General features: G+C 35.9%; 3 protein-coding genes across 4 annotated transcripts in view; all 3 read right to left on the reverse strand.

Annotated features, from left to right (window-relative positions):
- The window catches only part of LOC126707651 (monooxygenase 3-like), a 91059-nt gene that overhangs the window by 44138 nt on the left and 24891 nt on the right, over positions 1 to 22030 (reverse strand). Inside the window, exon 1 of one of the 2 annotated variants that reach the window (XM_050407420.1) lies at positions 5104 to 5246. The exons of the other annotated variant lie outside the window; for it this stretch is intronic. The gene's annotated coding sequence lies outside the window, so the exon portion shown is untranslated. Of the gene's footprint in view, positions 1 to 5103; positions 5247 to 22030 lie in introns of those variants that run through there. 2 annotated transcript variants of the gene reach the window in all.
- LOC126707647 (monooxygenase 2-like) overlaps positions 1 to 22030 on the reverse strand; it is a 121913-nt gene that overhangs the window by 12546 nt on the left and 87337 nt on the right. The window lies entirely within an intron of this gene.
- LOC126707650 (monooxygenase 2-like) lies at positions 62 to 5242 on the reverse strand. Its single transcript, XM_050407415.1, has 6 exons — positions 5104 to 5242; positions 4728 to 4874; positions 4252 to 4320; positions 3070 to 3235; positions 1644 to 1863; positions 62 to 819 (listed from the first exon to the last, which is right to left on the reverse strand). Exons 1-6 carry the CDS (start codon positions 5175 to 5177, stop codon positions 257 to 259), a joined length of 1239 nt encoding a protein of 412 aa, XP_050263372.1. The 5' UTR covers positions 5178 to 5242; the 3' UTR covers positions 62 to 256.

Here is a 22030-nt window from a genome sequence, read left to right on the forward strand (position 1 = left end):
TTTATCTTTTCAATTTGTATGATTGCTTTTTTTTTTCCCCTACAACAAGTGGAGGAGAGGGGATTTGAATTCATGTTTTATTTCATGGTAGATGATGCCACACTCGACAAGAAAAACAACCAGAGTTGTTTTGAATAACAATGACATATATCTCAATTAGCACATCCTCTCACTTTATGCTCATGTCAATTGATAAAATGAAAAAAAAAAAAAAAAAAAAGCAAAAATAATGCAAAGCAAATGTACATGATTGCATTCAAGAAAAGCTTAACTTCCCACAATCAAAATCGGCTCTCTTCAATAGTAACCCAGCTAGAAATGCAGCCAATATATTGTCTCTAAAGAAGGTTGTCACTTTTCCATTACCCTGCTGTACAAAACCAACAATATAAGCTGTACTTATGAGCTCAATGCTTCTCCATCTCCTCTCTTTGGCATACTTCTTCAACCCCATCTCAATCCTCTTATATTCCTCTCTTTCTCTATCACCTTTCCCTTTTGTTTCCTCACTTTGTTCTTTTAGTAAAGCCCCAGCAAGACACCTGGCCAAAACAACACCATCTTCTAAGGCAGCACAACCACCTTGGCCAATGTCTGGGGTCATGGGGTGGAGTGCATCACCAGCTACACATACATTCTCTTTGCTTATGTTTCCCCAAAGAAGCTCCCAGGGATGTCTGTACCTTAATGGAGATGATATAATAGAATCCAGTTTAGTATTTTCAACAATGGCCTTTATTTCATCAGGTACATATTCATTTCCTAACTTGCTTAAGACGAATTGCTTCATTATAATTGGATCATCTTCTCTCTCTTTATCTGCAAGATATGAATAAGAACAAATTGTGATAATGCCAAGAAGTATACAAGTAAATGTTAGGGATTTGACATTTTTTACGATTGCTTAAAAAATATTTTATGATTGAAGCAATATCATTTTTACTTGGATCCATCATTGAAAACACTTTAATTATGTACCAATTACAACATATTATATCAACATTTCTTGAAAAAGTTAGGAACAAAATTGTGTTGCTAGATTTATTTATTTATTTATTTTTGTTGATAATTGTGTTCCTAGACTTTATTAAATAAAAAATGTAAACTATGATTATATTTAGAAACTATTAATATGGAAATTGGACTCAAGTAACCAATCATCTTGAATTGGGTCTTTCACCATACATCCATGCACAAAAAAAAAAAAAAAAAAAAAAAAAGGTAGACAAAAACTAAACACAACTATTTTCATAATTTACTTACATGAGAAGTTGTGATTCAAAAACATCATTTTTATATATTGATTCACCACTTAAACTACTTGTATTATGCATAAATCATTTCAATTCACATTACAGTTATGAAAGGAATAGAATTTCTCCACATTTTACTTAAAATGGAGAAATTTCATATCATGTTTAATATTTCAGTTTTGGATCTAACTATGTATAGATTGCTATAAGCCATTTAATAATTTAAATGACATGACACTATTTATTCTGAATCATAAAATTAATCAATTTAAATTGAGATGAAATGAAATTAGTTGTTAAAAAATTTTGTATCTTAGATTTAATGTTCCAATTAACATGCTCCAAAAAGCAAAGAATCAGGCAAGTATTGAATTGGTTCTTCAGGCTCACCTTCATTGGATGTCAAAAACCAATAGATGCCATTGTCATCATAAGGAAGAAAACCAGATCGGAATGCTTTCCCAAAGAATTGAAAGAACTTAGGCTCAATCCCATGATTGGACTTGAAATTTACACAACCTCTAATAGCAGCTCTTCCTGTAAAAGTTGGTGCCTTGAAGCCCAGCCACTTTGCCACCACTGAGTTCACTCCATCACACCCAATCAACACCTTCCATTTACAAAGTTGATATTCCAATAAGGCCCAAGTAATTATACAATAAAACACATAGATAGTTTAAGTACTACATTATTTAATTTTATTGTGGATTTGAATCTAAATTCTCCTATGGTGAAGATTTGAACAATGCTACTTATTCACAAGCCTCTTGATATTATTTTTATAAGCTAGAATACCATTTTTGAGATTGGCTTAGGATTCCCACATCACTAATTACTAAAGAGTGAGAATATGTGTGACCTAAGTGCCCAAGTATTCATTTTGAGTTTGATTTATGATTCACATCTATAAAAATTTTGGACACAATTTTTCTCCAAATCACTTTTGAAGAATTTTCTCTCATTTATTATGTGGAGATCCATAAAACCACTCAAGTGTATTACTTAAATAATTCGCGCCACTTATTAAATAGATCATGTGACTAAAATAGGCGTGAATAATTTTATCATTCCCCATAGATCGGAGACCTTATTCTAAAATATTTCATCTACTCCTTTACCTAATTCATAAAGTAATCACTATCCTCTTTAACTTGCTAATTTGTGATAAATATGAATTGAGCATATGTGGGCCCAGAAGATAAACGATCCACTCATCTATAAAATCTTTCATAATCAATTATCTTTTCTGGGCCTACCTTGTTGGCTGCTTATACATCCAACCAGGCAGATTAGATGCAAATTATGGACACAGAAAACCACCTTTCGGCTAAGACTTTTATAACAAAAATAATATGCATGTCACTAACCAAAAATATCTTATAAGAAAGATACATTTTTTATTTATTTATTTTGTGGCTAAATCATATAGAAGATACATGAATATACATGTATTCACCCTTTTTGCAACGAGTGGGTTACCCACATCTATGAGATTTTTTTTTTTTTTTTTTTGGTTGTTGTTGTTGTTGAGAAAAACATCTATGAGATTCTTATATATGAGTGAAGATGCATATATCCACACCCAGATACTTATGAGACTTATATTATGAGTGAAGATACATATATTCAATGAATGAGATAATTATAGTATTTAATGGGTCTTTTATTTTATACATATATCAAGTAAATGCTTTCAACACTCACACTCTTGTGCTCGCAGCAAGAAACTTGAACATTACCCAGACAATGACCCAAAAGAAAGAAAAAAGAAAAAGAAAAATAGGTGATAGTGATACTAACACTTGGGTGAATTTACCTTAGTCTTGAGAATGGTTCCATTAGCAAGATGCACAAGCTTATAGAAGCCTGATATCTCTATAGAAACCACCTTGGAAGAGAATCTAATGGTACCACTTGGGAGCTCCTTTGCAAGGGCTTCCAACAACAGCTTCCTATTCACACAACGAACTTCGTGGTCTCCACTACACAAACAACAATTACCAGGCATTCTTAAAGCATCTCAATTATGAATTATAAAATTTACATAAAATTATTTTTTTTGAATAAATTTACATAAAATTATTAAAATTGTTACAATTGTATATATAAATTTTGGTCACCTAAGTTTAGGAAGTTGTATCAATACAACCAGGAGTCTAAAAAGGGGTAGTAAGGGCCATTACCCAATATTAATCCCACTTAAGAATTAGTGAGGTTTTGGCAGGGATTGCACTTGGCAACCCAAAAACTTTTACCATTTCACTAGATGGTGATCCTAAGCGTGCGTTTGGGTTAGGACTAAAAATTAAAATTATTTCACTATTTAGTTTATTTTTACTATTATTTATGGGTTTCACTGTACTTTTTGGCACTATTTATGGATAACATTGTACTATTTCAACTAATATTTATTTTTATCTACAGTACTTTGAATAATAATTTTTTTAGTTTTAACAAAATAAACAATATCCAAACACAGCTTATAATTACTCGACATTGATGAGAGACAAGAATGATAGCGGAAAGAGTATTAATATTGAGAATGTTTTGGAGGTTACTAATAAGAAGTGTGTAAAAAGCACAAAAAATATTCTTAAATATACGGAGAAAGAGATTTTCAGGATAAGACAAGTAAAATCTGTCCCCATCCCATTCCCTTATGGGAAAATACTCTTTCATATATAAATTGAAAACGTGAGTGTTTTCAGTTATAAAATTAACACAACGGGTGAAAAAAAAAAAAAAAAAAAAAATTAGCTATCTTTGTCGATGCAATAGTTATCTCAATCTCATGCTGTCATACATATTACACATATATACATCATATTTCTCAACGTGTTGGTCCTATGGGATCCACATATTATTAAAGTGAGGAATGAAGATGCATATAGATCATGTGAAAGATATTTTCTCCTGTCAATGTGCCCAGAGAGAGAGAGGATTATTGTATGATATAGGGGCACTATAATCATTTCTATCTGCAAGTGCTTTAACTTACTGTTTTCCTTTGGCTTCAAATGACATCGCTGCTGTTTGAACTCCTGAAACTGTAGAGGTATTCAAATTCCTGCATACATTATCTGCTGGTCAGAATACATGGTGTGCATGTTCTTGTATTTGTGATGGGAGCTAGTTTCATTATTGACATTAAAAAAGAAAAAGAGAAAAAGAGTGACTATATTTTTTTTGATATATCAATGAATCAATAGTAAAAATTAACCAAATACATGTAGAAGTTTATATATATTCCAAGTTTTTCAATTACTATGGGAAGTAAATCATAATTAATTTGTTCTAAGTTATGTAGTCTTCGCAAAAGGTTTTGCCTTCAAACGATTTTTTTTTTTTTTTAAAACCTCTGATATTGGACATTAAGCTAACTCACTAAAGCTCTAACAAAATTGGAATGCACAAAACAAGTTACCAAAAAAAGTGACACTAATTAAGATAGAAGTCTACTTAATTAGTACTTACGCATAAAACTGTTTATGTTGTTGTCGGAGGGAGTCACCAATGCCAACAGCATCTAAGGCCTTCCAAGCATTTGTCCATGTTGTAAAGGCAAATCCTGTAACCCTCAAACTATCTGAAAATTCCAATACTAAGCTTCGAATACCCAACCTACACAAATATTTGCGTTGTTATTGTGTTGGCTTGGATTTGCTTATTTACTTAAAGCATTAGGATCTCTCCATTTTGAGAAAGTGAGAATTTTAACAAACTGGGTATGAAACTATAAATAAATAAGTTAATAAATAAACTATATATTAAAAAAAAAAAAGAAGACTAAACCAATTAACCAAATGTACAAACATGGACATGGATGTAAAAATAGAGAGAGGAAGGGTACCTATGAAGTCCTAAAGATGTTGTAAGGCCAGCAATTCCAGCTCCCACAATCACAATGTCTTGCACTTCTTCCATGATATTTTGCCTATTTTTCTTAGGAGAAGGAGAATGAGAATTGGTAATTAGATTTTTTTTTTTTCCACAAGATAGAATGGATTTAAAGATAGTATAGTAGTGGACCTATATATAGTGGCAGAAATAGCAAGTTACTTATCAAAAAAGCAATAGCAAGTTGATTAATGCAATGACGCTATAACAAGGACAACGATGACGAAAGCACATACGAAAAATTTGATCTATGACGTAACTTGCTTGTTTGGACTCGGAAGCCAACCGAGACTATAATTTTAAGTCGAATAGCATCCAATGCAGGATAAATATAATAATAGGAACTAAAGTGAGTTAGGATTGAGGGAGTTTATCTCTTTGGGCCTACAAGTCTTTTCCGCTCCTCAAATTTTTAGAAAAAAATAAAATAAAATGTATAGAAAATTTAAGGAAATGAAATGTCAAGATTACCCTCACTTCTCAATCCATCAACTTTTTACTTTTTTTTTTTTTTTTTTTTTTTTTTTTTTTTTTTTTTTTTTTTATCTTTTCTAGTAGATATATAATAATGACATATATATATATATATATATTTTTTTTTTTCTTAACATTTTCCATCCTCTCAACCAGATAAAGCAATGTTGAAAATAAGTTTAGCCAAATCAAATATTAAAATATAAAAAAAAAAAATTCATTTATTTTGATTTTGAACATGAGCTCATTTTTAATTTTGTTAAACAAGTTCAATCTTATTTACAAATTACTTGATTAACTTTTTCTTTTTTAAACAATTAAAACTTGTTAGTCATTTTTAAATCCATACTAATAGCTACTAACTAAATTATTGTTGAAACAATATTAATAATCCACTCAACAATTGTCCCTTAAATCTAATGGGGTTTCATAGTCATACCTTCTCTAGGTCTACCTATTCGGGATACATCCAACAACAAGGTGCACATTACAAGAAACAGCAGACTGCTCTTTCTGCTTTATACTTGCAAAACAAAAATTCAAATATGAAATATGGGTCACTAGTCACTTTAGTCAGCACCAGTACTATTTAAATGGACTGTGAGATTAGGTAATTTAGACAGTATCTTTTAATTTAGGCAATCATATTTAAATTCAAATATGATTGCACATTATTCCTCAAAAAATAAAAATGATTGCGCATTATGAACTGTACTTAGACAGTCTTTGGTATCTGTCAAAGTGGGGGAGAACACTTTTATTTTTTTAATCGGGAAGGATCTACCGGAATCTTCAAACCTTTTTGAACCAACTCTCCTCCAGCGAGCCCCAAGGTTCACGAACGGGCTATTGGGAAAAAAAATCCTAAATCTCCTCAATGATTATGGGTGAATTAAAATAAATGATTGCCAAGCAATAAAAATTTATATGAAAACAAAAATTTCAGCAAATACCAACAAAAAAACAACAATACATAACATCAAATCTCATTTGAAAAAATCCTTCGGTGTAGAGGGAAAATTGAGATTTAGGATTACAACTCTTAAGTTTATGCAAAACATGAGTCCACACTAAATTGGAGAGACAACAAATAAATCTTAAGGAGTAAATATAATTTCTTCACAAAACCTAGTAGCATGATCTTCTTTTGAACATTCCAACACTCTTTGGTTGTAACACTCAAACCTCTAAGAAAATTCTATCAATTTATCTTCTTTATGTGTAGTTTGAGTAAAAAAAAAAATGTCTCATTTTTATTTTTCACTCTCTCACATTCTCACTATGTATCTCTCTCAATTTTAGACTGCACCTCTCTCACTATGTTTCTCTCATAGCTTCAGACTCACTCACTGGAAGCTCTCAAGCTCTTTGTCCATGTGTGTGTCTCTCTTTTTCTTCAATTCTCATTGAAGCTCTCACATCAAATGTTCTTAATGCTAAAATTTTTAGCATTGATGAACAATATGTTGTTCCTAAGAGCAATAATTAATAAATAAATAATATTCAAACATCAATTCATGAATGTTTTTAAGATGGTGGAATTGAGATTATATATGCCGTTTACGGAATTTTTGGTGTAATAGACTATGAAAATTATGCATGCCGCCCCTGAAATACAACAACTCAGCCACCTTGCAGATTATCTTTAATTACAAGCTTACATAGCTTGTAGAATTAGAAACTCTTAAAATAGTACTTTCCTTACTCCGAAATATAATATATAGGAGGATAAATTATTTTCAAGAAAGTAAAATTTTGATTTTGCAAAAATGTAGGGAGTTTTCTTTTAATAAGAAAACGGAGTCCACAAAAAAAATTGATTTTCTCACACATATGACCGGATATATTGGCTACATATATATAAATGTCTAAGGTGTAACCTTGTCATTTAATCCCCTGTTTAAATCAAATTAAACTTTCTGATGCTTTTGTATTCAAAACGTTTGACAATAAAGAACCAAAAAAAAAAAAAAAAAAAAAAAAAAAACGTTTGACAATAATAATAGTAACGTATATGGCTATTACGTACAGAAGGTTTGGATAGCAAACAGTGTGAGCATTTTTATGGTCATTTAATACAGCAAACCGTTTACCAAAAAAAAAAAGCAGCAAACCGGACACTAACACTAACATTGGGGTGTAAATACTCTCCGTTGTAATTTTACAATCCAAGACACCTAAAACTTACTTCATCTAGGTTTGAAACTTAAAAAAATTTGCAACCTTGCCATAGTAAGGTTGCATATATAAATAAATAAACATATTTTGCATCCTGAAACACTACTTTATCTATTTTACTAACTTATTTTACAACTTACTATACACTCTATTTTTTATTTTTATATATAACCCATTAAAATAATATAAACTATCTAATAAAATAATAACAAAAAAAAAAAATACTCTTCTCTCTCTCTCTTTCCCCCACTCTCTTTTTCTCTTCACACATAACCATAAGATTAAATTTTTTTTTTCTTTACAACCTATGAACAATAAGGTTGCATATCTCTCTCTTTCCCCCACTCTCTTTTTCTCTTCACACATAACCGTAAGATTATTATTATTATTATTTTCTTTACAACCTATGAACAGTAAGGTTGCATATATGCAACCTTACTGCTCATAGGTTGCAAATTTTTTGAAGTATACAAACTTGGATGGAATGGATTTTGGGTGTCTTGTGTTGTAAAATAGTAACTAGGGGGTGTTTAAACCCCCAATGCTAGTGGTACTGTTCATAGGTTGTAAAGAAAAATAATAATTGTAGGGGCATTGGGCCTTGGAGCCCATCGTTTATGTATGTATTGGGCCTAAGGCCCAAGCCGAGGACTAGAGATAGCCCGAGAAGGGGTAAATGTTATTATTGGAATCCGTGTTAGTAGATGACGAGATTAGTTTTGATCACAGTGGCATAGGGGGGTAGGCCGAGAACAAATGTCACCTCGGATAAACAAAGCCGAGGTCCAAATAGGTGGTTTGCCGTTCAGAGCGATGTTCCCAGAAGTTCTGTAAGCGCGGATAAGCACTACAAAAACAAAGTACAGAGGGAAGTCCTAAAATATCTAAGAGGAAAGTTGCTACCACCGCATTTAAAGCTCTGCAACTAACTTTCTGGCTGCATTAATGTGGAGAAGACCCCTGAGTAGGGCTACATTGGTCGTCTCAATGCACAAAAGAGCCAAAGGGGTGTCCGATGGAACAAGCACTTAAGTAGAGGCTTGGATGACTAACAAGTGGAAGGCCAAGATCGGTTAAAGGGGACTATATAATGGAAGAAATCCACCATGGGAAGGGGATCGGAAAAATCAAGAGTGACACACTGTAGCAACTAAAGACCAAACTTGTAATATAACTTAAGAACAATATACCAGAATTATCCTCCTTGGACCTTGCCAAGGATATTTTTCTTCATCATATCCCTGTCTAATTACATCTTCTTGTCAAAATCTACCATTATGCTAGTCTGATTCATTAGAACACAATTTTCCAACCTACTCTCTACAAATTCATTATTTTGGGCTTGTTGGGCCTAAGTCCATTTGTCTGTTGGGCTTGGTAGCCGAATCCGGTCCTTACAATTGGCGCTGTCTGTGGGAAATCTTGGAGTGATAGTGAATTCGATTTCCAACTATGGTAGGTTCAAGTCCACACCAGGCAGAATCTAGGGGGTCCTAACGGGAGGATCATTTTGTCAACCTTGAATGGAGAAAGGGCCGGGAGGGAAGTGTGCATACTACCTACACCAGTAAAAGCCATTCTCAGGAAATCCTGGAGTGATAGTGAGTTCGATTTCCAACTATGGTAGGTTCAGGTCCACACTAGGCAAAATCTAGGGGGTCCTAACGGGAGGATCATTTTGTCAACCTGGAACGGAAAAGGGACTAAGAGGGAAGTGTGCATACTACCCACACCAGTAAAAGCCATTCTCGGGGTAGTAGCCACCTCTCTCATGAAAAGAATACCAAAACCATGCAGCAGGAGATTGATCATTTGAAGAAGGAGTTGGGCCGCGAACGGAGAAGGTGATCTCCCACCGTTTCTGACTTCTCTTCTAATGATGAAGAGGATGGTTGTTACAGATGGAGATCAAGGACTCCTCCCAGTGAGTCTTTCTCGCATGACGAGGAATATCACCATGGGCATGGGAACAGAAACTCATCTTCCAAAGGTCTAGGTAATGATGCTTTAAGCAAAGTGCTCAAGCAAATTTCCAAATCACCTTTCATATGCTTCACACACAGGATAAAGGAAGGGAGACTTCCTCGATGATTCACTCAGCCCACATTCACTATGTACAATGGAAGGACAGACCCTGTTGAGCATGTTAGCCACTTCAATCAAAGGTTGGCTATACACTCCAAGAACGTGGCCTTGATATGCAAGGTATTCCCATTCAGTTTGGGGCCAATGGCAATGAGGTGGTTTGATGATCTGAGGGCAGGTTCCATTGACTCCTTCGAGGAACTCACCTAGGCGTTTGGATCTTGCTTTATTACATGCAGTAGGGTTCTTCGGCCTTTAGCTTCCTTGTTGTCTCTGTCCATGAGAGAGGGAGAAACCCTAAAAACATATTTAGACAGATATTGGGAGATGTTCAACGAAATAGATGATTTCGACGATGTAGCCATCAGTACCTTCAAGCTCGGCTTACCCGCTGAGCATGGCTTAAGGAAGTCTTTGACTGGGAAACCCGTTACTAGTGTACGCTAGCTCATGGATAGAATTGACAAGTATAAAAGGGTTGAAGAGGACCAACAGTAAGACAATGGAAAGGGCAAGGTTATCTCCAAAAATAGGAGGGATTTCAGGTCGGACCGATACAGCAACAACAAACCCCGAAGGGATTTTACGGGATAGTTTGGATCCACGGCTCCTCAGGTGGTTAACATTGTGTTTTGGGAACTAGTGCATCAAGTTTTAAAGAAGATCCAGAACGAGCCATACTTCAAATGGCCTAACAAGATGAGAAGAGACCCCTTGAGGCGCGACCGGAGTCTCCATTGCCAATATCACCAAGAGCAAGGGCATGCCACCGAGGACTGCAGGACTCTATGGAATCATCTTGAGCAGCTAGTCAGGGAGAAGAGGTTGTAGCAATTCTTGTATCAGCCCAACGAGCAACAAGACCAATCACGGTTAAGGGCTCAAGGAAATGCCTCTTTAAGGCCCCCTTTGGGCACTATTAACGTCATCTTTGCTGCTCCCGAGAGAACAGGTTCACAACCCTCCAGAGTGATGTCTATGGCTCGGTCACTAGCCGAGGACGTGAACCTTACGCCGAAGAGGGCTAAAGTGGAGGTTTGACTGGTGTTGAGTTTTTCAGATGAGAATAAGGTGGGAACTATACAACCACATGATGATGTCTTAGTGGTCACGCTTAGGATAGGAGGGTACAACATGAGAAAAGTGATGGTAGACTAAGGCAGTGGCATAGAGGTTATGTATCTAGACCTGTACAAGGAGCTGAACTTGAACCAGAAGATTTGTCAGCGTACGATTCACTGTTGATAAGTTTTGTTGGGAAAGTTGTCGTCCTAAAGGGTCAGATTAGATTACCCGTACAAGCTGGGTCAGAGGTGGTCGAGGTGAACTTTATTGTGGTGGACGCCCATTCCCCCTACACTGCCACTATGGGGAGGCCGTGGCTTTATACCCTAGGGGCCGTTTCCTCAACTCTGCACCTGAAAGTGAATACCCAGCTGGGGATGGGATCGAAGAGCTCGTTGGGAGTCCATCCATGGCTAGGCAGTGCCTGATGGCTGCCATTCTGCATCACTGAGCCCTCAGTCCCTACCGAGACGGACTCATAACAATCAAGGACCCCAGTGTCACCTACCAGTAAGCCGGTTAAGGAGGCAAAATGTGAAAGTTTGGAGAAGATTGTTGTGAGAGATGACCCAGAGAAGTTTTTTCAAGTCGAAGCTCAGCTGCCACCTTAGGAGAAGGAAGAGCTGATAAATTTCCTCAGGAAGAACGTCGATGTGTTTGCATGGAGTGCTTACGAAGCTCCAGGGGTGGATCCAAGCTTCATCTGCCATTATTTGAATGCCAATTCATTTATCATCCCCAAAAAGCAACCTCCTCAGCGCTCATTCAAGGATCATTTTGATGTTGTTAGAGATGAGGTGGTGAAGTTCAAGTAGGCTGAGGCTATTAAAGAGGTTTTTTACCCTGAGTGGTTGGCCAACACTATAGTAGTGAAAAAGAAGAGTGGGAAGTGGCGAGTGTGCATAGACTTTGTTAGTCTTTAGACCCCTTAAACAATTGATTAAACCTAGGTAATTAGCCAAGTTGTTACTTAGTCCAAATTCCAAGTCTAGGTTATCACAATAAAACAATCAAATCATGCAAAGCAGCGGAAAATAAATAACACAAGATATGATCACCTAGGAAACCAAACCGGTAAAAACCTGGGGAGGATTTGACCTAGCTATCCTCAAGGTACACTTGAATCCACTATCTTGAAAGAATCGAAGTTCATACAATAAGACTTACAAGCCCCCACGCTCGACTTCTTATTGCTACCAACCAGTAGAACTTACTGACACGACCACGTGCAAGCTCCGAATTCACGGACTCCTTCTTTCTTGGATTCCCACCAACTACAAGCACACCCGCTTGTGTATTCTTTAAACTTTAATGGCAGCAACTGAATTGATCATCAAGGTGTAGATAAATCTTCTCCTTGAAAACCCTAAGCTTGTGTAATGGAAAGCTCTTCTAGATCTCACAAGAGATTTACACAAACTGCAAATATGAGCAACACTAAAACGTGGCTAGGGTTTGCCTTTTATACTTAGAACAAATAAGAAATCCTAAAAACGTTTTAAAACAAATAGGGCTGAGTTGGACGAATCTGCAGAAAAGCATTCTGCCCGAGCTTCGATCGGTCGAGCCTAAGCTTCGATCGATCGAGCCAGGCCGAAAGCCACAGTGCTTCCTGCTTTCACTCGATTCCAACTTTACATTGACACACAACTTTGAGCTAGTTTTAAATACTTCTAAACACATTGTTTTGATCATGGTTTACCAACAATACAAATTAGAGTTCTAAATACATAAAATCCTAAACTTTAGAACCTAACAAACTCCCCCTTTGACAATCCGTGACAAAACACAACTTAGAAGCTCAAAGTTTACAAAATGAAAAACCCTTTACAAAATAATGCTCATAAACCGAATTCAATCCTAACTACTATCCATCAGTTGCAAGTGTAGACAGCAGCTCAATTGAATCAACCTGTATATTTCCTGAAACACTAAACAAAATGCATAACCACATGTGTGACAGAAAAACAAAAACAGTAAATCAACAAATATGAAATCTAACTCTCCCCCTAAGTTAGGTACATCAAAAACAATGTTAACTCAATGTTAACTCCCCCTAAACAGAACATTCTTGTATTTTCCACACATTTCATCTAAATCTCTCGCCCTTTTTGTCACGCATTGACAAAGACAACTCAAACAAAGAGTTGACAAAAAACATACGCAACAGAGTAAGAGAAAATAGAGAAAGAAGGAAACACAAAACAATTCAACTCTATAGGAAATAGTGACAACTCCCCCTATGAACAACAAAGGTTAAAAACAAGCTTCTCCCCCTATAAAAATAGGAAAAACAAAACAAGTTTTGGGAAAAACAATTTTGGGGAAAAATAAAGGGGTTGGAGATAAAGAAGAAGACACAAACCAAGTTTAAAAAAAAACTAAGATGAGGATACACATGAAGAAAAAATATTTTCTCTTTCAATAAAATGCAAACATGGCACTATGTGACCCATAAACAGTTGCATGAGTAGAGAAAATATTTGCACATTGATTATCCATCATATCTCTTAAGAAAATATTTTTTACAGCTCACACATAAAAATAGCATATACTAGAAAGTACATAACTCAAAAATTAATCAATCAATTTTTAAATCAAGTTGAGTACCCAATTTCGCAAAGTGTATGCATGTTATATATGAAAATAATGAGAGATATGACTGCTAAACTGCAAGATGGATACAGAAAACAATGCAATGCATGTGAATCCTAAACATAAATGATGCATGGAAAAATCAACTTTTTGAAAAACATAACAATTTAATGCAGAAACTCCTCAAAACACAATATTTCATGAATGAAATGTATGAGTATGAGATTAAAAATTTTTCAAAAAAAACACTTGAATTCAACCTAGATCTTCCAAAAACAAGAAATTTTTTTAATCAATTTGTCTCCAAAACTCAAATATTAAGGACATTTTGCATCAAAATCAAGGAACTTTAATCTTGGATGGCCACAACAAGATCACACACAATATAATGTATCAAGTTTAACAAAGAGTAACTTGTGTAGTGTGTGCAACTAGCAAAAACTTGAGATACATGTGAGGTGATATGTAAATAGAAATCAATCGCAATGTCTACAAAATTCATCACATAGAATTTCAAAGAAACTAATCACCTAAAGAGTTACATCATATAACTCCCATATCTCCTAGATCATAAGCTTGCAATCATGTAAGTTTCTTGATTTTATGCCTCATAATATACACACCAATTTTAATTATGTGATTTGACATCAAGCTTAATAGTACACACCAATTAGATTTTAAGAATTAAGTACTTTAACCGAGGCTTCACCTTATGTTTTTTTTGTGCATGTGTTACACTTTCTCGAGCACGAAATCTTATGATATGCACTAAGGTGTTCATGATTGGCTAGTGAACAATGGTGAGATGGTTATTTATGTTTTTCTCTAAAGGTTCAAGTCCGACAGTCAAAGACATGTGACTTCAAGATCAAAACAAAGTGATCAAAACCATAAACATCTTTCCCACACAACATGCACTACAAAGTTTCAACTAGTCAAGTGTAATAAATAAGCTCATCAAAACTAAACAAGGTACATAAACTTGTTATGTAAAGATAATATGACCAATCCATGATTATAAATCCAAGATGTGAAATACAAAACACAAAAATCTTTTTGGTTTTAAAAAATTTATGACCAAAAACAAAAAGCACACATTATGCTAAATGAACAATGTAAATGCAATGCATGATAGTGCTTAACTAAGCTATAGAGGGTACACAAACAAAAAATATCAATTTCTTAATTAACCCATGAGTACATGTACAAACTAGTACATACTCATACAAAATCAAAAATAGCTTAGCACTTATTTTACACATACTATTCAAGTTTCTCCACAATGTCAAGCATGCTCTAAATCAAGAGAGAGATATCATAACTCATGTAATCCTCAAGAAAAATAAAACTAGACACAAAATAAAATATTTTTGTCTTTTTGAAAATTTTTCAATGTTTTTGCATTTTTTTTTAATAAAAAAACAACCTAAAAAAAACACGACCAAAAACAGAAACAAAACATGTCCACAATTAATTGAAAGAATTAAATCAGGGACAAGTTAGCAACACTCACTTTGGAGAATCTTTTCTCACCTATCTAGCATGAGTATTCGGCTTTGTAGGTGAAAATCCATGTGAAGCAGAGTGTATTTGAGAAATTACACCAATCTTCTAAGAAAGACTGAAATCCTGCAAATTCCTTTCACAAGCCAACAAGCTCAAATTTTTCAAAAGAATATGAAACAATTTATATGGACTTATGGCAAGAGAAATATCATCACAAATCCTAGACTGAAACATAGAATGTTTCAATTTCAGTTTATGACAATTATGACGAATGTAACCACGAACACCACAAAAATGGCAAACAGGAACAAATTTGGGAATATCAGTATTCCTAGTGGCAAATCTAGTCTCAGATTTTGGTTTTTGTCTCAATAAAGAACAATTTGGTCTAATATGACCAATAACACCACAAAGGTGACAAGTAGGCACAAAAACAGATTTATTATGCTCTCTAATAGTAGGTTTAGACTTAGGTTTAGAAATTTCAGCGTCTACATCAGAACTTTTACCTTTGTCTAACCTAACAAAATAAGCCTTTTCTTTATTATTCCTCTTGAAAGGAGGGATATAAACTTTTTCAATTTTAGGCTTAAGAGAAACAGAAACACTTCTGTTATCAACAGCAGGCTTGGTACTAGTCAAATTTTCAATTTTAGATTTAAATTCAACTAACTCTTGTTCCAAGCTTTTCATCTTTTCATCTTGAGAGGAAATTTGATTTCTCAAAAATTCATTCTTTTTATTAGATTCATCTAATCTAACAATCAATTCCTTTTTTTCAAGATTAGCCAATTTTAACTCTTCCTTGAATTTCTTAGCAATTTTCATAGATTTTAATAATTCCTTACGAAGAGTTTCACAGGCATTAATAAAATCAACAGAAACATGAGCAGAAACATGATCAAAAAGACACTTTAAATTATCCATGATAACAGGGGTCAAGGATCAGCTCAGTGATCAAAGGATCAACAACAAAAAAGATACCCGCTCTGTACCACTTGTTAGTCTTTAGACCCCTTAAATAATTGATTAAACCTAGGTAATTAGCCAAGTTGTTACTTAGTCCAAATTCCAAGTCTAGGTTATCACAATAAAACAATCAAATCATGCAAAGCAGCGGAAAATAAATAACACAAGATATGATCACCTAGGAAACCAAACCGGTAAAAACCTGGGGAGGATTTGACCTAGCTATCCTCAAGGTAAACTTGAATCCACTATCTTGAAAGAATCAAAGTTCATACAATAAGACTTACAAGGCCCCACGCTCGACTTCTTATTGCTACCAACCAGTAGAACTTACTGACACGACCACGTGCAAGCTCCGAATCCACGGACTCCTTCTTTCTTTGGCCTTTGCAAAACACAAACACCCCTGTTTGTGACTTTGAGATCCCACTCAAAGGTTTAGCAACACAAACTCACCTGTTTGTGACTCCAAGACCACCCTTGAAGGTTTAGATCATCAACACCTTTGATAACAAGAGAAGGCAGCAACTTCTACAATACCGGATCTTGAGATTCTTCAAGGAATAGCACCGGTAGAAGACATAAGAGAGCTTTTTAGAAATAAAACTCTAAATACGAAAGAGGCACACTCTTTTCTCTCTAAAAAGCCACATAAAAACGTGCTTAGGGTTTCCTTTATATACTGGGAGAAGTAGATTAGAAACTTTAATCCTTAATGGGCTTAAACTGCTGTTTGGGTTTAATTAAAATTTTGCAGATACGACTTTCGATCAATCGAGCCTGTCTTTCGATCGATCAAATCAGACAGATTATGAAATCTTCCTCCTGCAGCTTGTATGTTCTTGAATCTTGACTTGAATCACCTTGAGCATTGTCTAATAAAACCTATAGAGTTTAAGATCTATATCTAGACAAGTTTGTGTTCACGATTTGCCAATTGTTCTAAACATTTAGAACCTAACAGACTTCACAGATCTGAACAAGGCTTGTCTGAAAGACCCTTTTCCTATGCCTCAGATAGACTAGCTAGTGGATGCCACTATAGGCCATCCTCGGATGAGTTTTTTGGACGCATTTTAGAGCTACCACCAAATACCCTTAACCTTGGACGATCAAGAAAAAATAGTCTTTGTTACCCCTACTAGGAACTACCATTACAAGGTGATGCTCTTTGGGTTAAAGAACGTAGGGGCTACCTACCAGAGGATGATGACTAGGATGTTTAAGCCACTGTTAGGAAAAAACATCAAGATTTATATAGATGATATGGTGGTAAAAAGTAAGGCAGAATTCGAGTACATTAATGACCTCAGAAATATCTTTGAAATATTAAGGAGACACAAGATACACCTTAATGCCTCCAAGTGCTCTTTTGGTGTAGGGTCAGGGAAGTTCTTGAGGTACATGGTTACACACCGTGGAATCGATGTCAACCCGACCAAATCAAGGAAATCAACGATTTATAGCCACCTTGGAATCTCAAAGAGTCCAGAAGCTGATAGGGATGATTGCTGCTCTGAACTAATTCATCTCTCGGTCAGTAGACAGGTGTAGACCCTTTTTCCAGTTGTTGAACAAGTGGAAGGGATTTGAATAGACCGAGGAGTGTGCTCTGGCCTTCCAGCAGTTGAAGAAGTACCTATCCCGTCCCCCCATCATGTCCAGGCTTGAGGTGGATGTGGTTTTATTTGCCTACATCACAGTGGCTTCCAATGCAATAAGTTTAGTGCTAATACAAGTCGATGGCGGTGTACAAAGACCAGTATTATGTAAACAAGTCACTACATGAGGCCGAGGTCCGTTACCTACCTTTGGAAAAAGCCATTTTGGCAGTGATGCATGGCACACGTAGGCTCTCTCATTACTTCCAATCACACACGGTTGTCGTCCTTACCTAGCTCCCACTTAGGTCTCTACTTCGGAGCATTGATTACACAAGGAGAATTGCCAAATGGAGAATGATCCTGGGCGCCTTCGATATTAAGTACATGCCTCGCACCTCTGTCAAGGGTCAAGTCCTCGCCGATCTGGTGGCCGAGTTTGCTGAAACTCCATTGGAAGAAGGAAGGAGAAACCATAACACGGATGAAAAATAAATCTCCAAGAACCTTCGTCCTAGAAGGTATACGTTGATGGAGCAGCGAACCATAGGGGATCTAGAGTGGGGCTAGTTCTAATATCTCTTGAGAGTATTACAATTGAGAAATCCTTGAGATTGAGCTTCTCGGCCATAAGCAATGAGGCTGAGTATGAAGCTTTGTTGGCCGGGATGACCATGGTTCAGAAGATGGGTGGAAAGGCTGTGGAAGTATTCTTGGATTCTAGATTGGTTGTGGGGCAAGTTTGAGGAGAGTTAAGGGCTAAAGATCTCAGAATGCAGGGTTACTTGAGCTAGGTTAGACGTTTGCAGTCAAAATTTGAATCCTTTAACTTATCCCAAATTCCTAGAAGTAGGAATACACATTCTGACTCTCTTGCCACACTGGTAACATCCTTGATGCAAAGCTTACCTCAAGTGATTCTTGTGGAAGACTAGCACAAGCCTACTGAGGTAGGAGACAATGTGGTTCACTTTCATCAAATCAGGGTAGGACCTAACTGGATGGATTCCATAGTATTGTTTCTTAAAAAGAAGGTCCTACCCGAGGATAAGTCCGAGGCCGAAAAGGTATGGAGGAAACCTCCTCGGTTTTGGTTGTCCGAGAACCGAAAGTTGTACAAGAGATCTTTTTCCGGTCCATACCTACTATGCATACACCTCGAAATAGTTGAGTTACTCCTAGAAGAGTTGCATGAAGGAATTTGTGGAAGCCACACGGGGGGCAGGTCTTTGTCTCACAAAGCCTTTACACAAGGCTATTGGTGGCTGAACATGCAGAGGGACGCACAAGAATATGCGAAGAAGTGTGACTAATGCCAAAGGTTTACACTAAACATTCATCAACTAGGAGAAGTCCTTAACCCACTGTCCAGCCCTTGGCCTTTTGCTCAATGGGGACTGGACATTGTGGGTACCTTCCCTAAAGTGGTAGGGAATAAGAGATTTCCATTGGTCGGCATAGATTACTTCACAAAGTGGGTTGAAACTAAGCCTTTGGCAAATATTAGAGATGCGGATGCTGAGAAATTCATTTAGAAGAATATTGTCACTCGGTTTGGGATCCCTCATACGCTTATCTCGGATAACGGATTGCAATTTGATAGCAAGGCCTTCAGGAGGTATTGCTATGATTTGGGCATAACCAATAGATATTCCACCCCGGTGTATCCACAGGGGAACGGGCAAGTCGAAGCGGTCAACAAGGTCATAATTAACAAGCTGAAAAAGAGGCTGGATGAAGCAAAGAGAAAATGGGTGGAAGAGCTGCCACACGTCCTTTGGACGTACCGAACTACGCCGCATAGATCCACCGGGGAGACCCTTTTTTCAATGACTTATAGAGCCGAGGTTAAATTCCCCTAGAAATAGGATTTCCCACACTAAGGACAAGTTCTTTCATTCTGAGCGACAACGATGGGTTATTAGAAAAGAGCCTAGACTTGATTGAAGAGCAGAGAGAAAATGCCATGGTTCAATTGGCCTATTATCAACACAAACTCAAGCAAGGATGATGCCAACATGAAGCTAAGGCCACTAGCACCTGGAGATCTGGTGTTAAGAAAGGTTCTGGGCACTACAAAGAACCCAACATGAGGAAAATTAGGGCCTAACAGGGAAGGGTCATATCGCATCACTTCGGTGGCTGGAATAGGTGCGTACTATCTTGAAGACCTGAAAGAAAAAGTTGTACCACACCCCTGAAATGTAAATAACCTCAAGAGATTATTATTAGTGAAAGTCATCTTTGTCACTTTCTCGTGTATTACATTATCTGTTGAGCTTCGCATAATTATTTTCCTAAGTGTTAAATATAACCTTAGCTATGTCTGGTTCCTCGGACCATCTATTTTGGGTAAATTAATACTTAATGTTATTCTCCTAAGTATCAAACAGAACCTTGGTCATGCCTGGATCCTCGGACCACATACCTTAGGTAAATTGATATCTTCCAATTATTTTCCTAAGTGTTAAACAAAACCTTAGCTATGTTTGGTTCCTCGGACCATCTGCTTTGGGTAAATTAATACTTAATGGTATTCTCCTAAGTATCAAACAGAACCTTGGTCATGCCTAGATTCTCGGACCACATACCTTGAGTAAATTGATATCTTCCAATTATTTTCCTAAATGTTAAACAGAATCTTAGCTATGTCTAGTTCCTCGGGCCATCTGCTTTGGGTAAATTAATACTTAATGTTATTCTCCTAAGTATTAAATAGAACCTTGGTCATGCCTAAATCCTCGGACCACATACCTTAGGTAAATTGATATTTTCCAATTATTTTCCTAAGTGTTAAATAGAACTTTAACTATGTCTAGCTCCTCGGACCATCTGCTTTGGGTAAATTAATACTTAATGGTATTCCCCTAAGTATCAAACAGAACCTTAGACATGCCTGGATCCTCAGACCACATACCTTGGGTAAATTGATATATTCCAATTATTTTCCTAAGTGTTAAATAGAACCTTAACCATGTCTAGTTCCTCGGATTATCTGTCTTGGGTAAATTAATACTTAATGGTATTCTCCTAAGTATCAAATAGAGACTTGGTCATGCCTAGCTCCTCAGACCACATAATCTGGGCATAATCACTCCAAACAGCAATGATTTTCACTGTAGCAAGAGTGTCAATTAGATGCTCATGAGCATCACTTAAAGCATTTGCAGGCATGCCTATGTTTGTATAAAAGTGGATTGTCTCTTTGATCTTATAAAACTGTTATTAAGAAAGGCAGAGAGTAGCTTTAAAACCTATGTGCACGTCGCAATACAGTGTAGGTTCCTAAAATTAGAATTATGCTTTGCCGAGGTGATGAACCTAGCAGATTTCACTTGTTTTAATACTGATCATATTATGTGTGAAATTTATGTTGTCACTTAGACATATTAGTAATTCAAGATATGCCCCATTATCACACTTTTTCTTTTCTCGAAGATTTGAAACGAACAAAGGTTAAACTAGATGCAACATTAACACCAAAGTCATAAAGGAAAAGTTTGTAATTTTCATTAATATTAAGCCCCTAACAAAGGCAAGTGGATTACAAAAGCTAGATGCAAATACAGAACTTGGAAACTAAAACAAAAAAAGGGGGGGGGGGGGGGGTTGTGCAACCTAGTGCTTCATTTTTATTACAAGTTTTTCTTTTGGATCCTTAGGAGGTTGGGTATTTGCTGCCATGGTGGACACTTTGGCTTTGTCTTTAACATTGGCCGTCCTAATGCACAAAAGAGCCTGAGGGGTGCCCGATGACACACTATAGCAACTAAGAACCAAACTTGTAATCTAACTTAAGAACAATATACCAGAATGATCCTCCTCGGACCTTGCCGAGGATGTTTTTCTTCATCATATCCCTGTCAATTTACATCTTCTTGTCAAAATCTACCGTTATGCTAGTCTGATTTATTAGAACCCAATTTTCCAACCTACTCTCTACAAATTCATTGTTTTGGACTTGTTGGGCCTAAGTCCATTTGTCTGTTGGGCTTGGTAGTCGAATCTGGTCCTTACAATAATATTTTAATCTACTGGTTGTATGTGAAGAGAAAAAAAGAGTGGGAGGAGAGTACTTTTTATTAGCTTATTAGATAATTTATATTATTTTATTAGGTTGTATATAAAAATAAAAATTAGGGTGTAGGGTGAGTTATAAAATAAGTTGGTAAAATAGATAAAGTGATGTTGAAGGATGTAAAATAAGAGGTTTTTTTTTTTTTTTTTTTTTTTTTTCATCCTTGAATACTAGTGCTCTAAATATCAAAGCTGTCAAATGATAGATTTTGACTATAAAAAAAAGTTAAAAGGTATAAATATTAAATCAATTAAATAAGCAATTAATCAATATTTAGAATATTGTATTTTATATAAAAAATTATAATATTCCAACACAGTAGAATTCTA

The sequence above is a fragment of the Quercus robur genome, chromosome 11, assembly GCF_932294415.1.
Source record: "Quercus robur chromosome 11, dhQueRobu3.1, whole genome shotgun sequence".
Classification (NCBI taxonomy): domain Eukaryota; kingdom Viridiplantae; phylum Streptophyta; class Magnoliopsida; order Fagales; family Fagaceae; genus Quercus; species Quercus robur.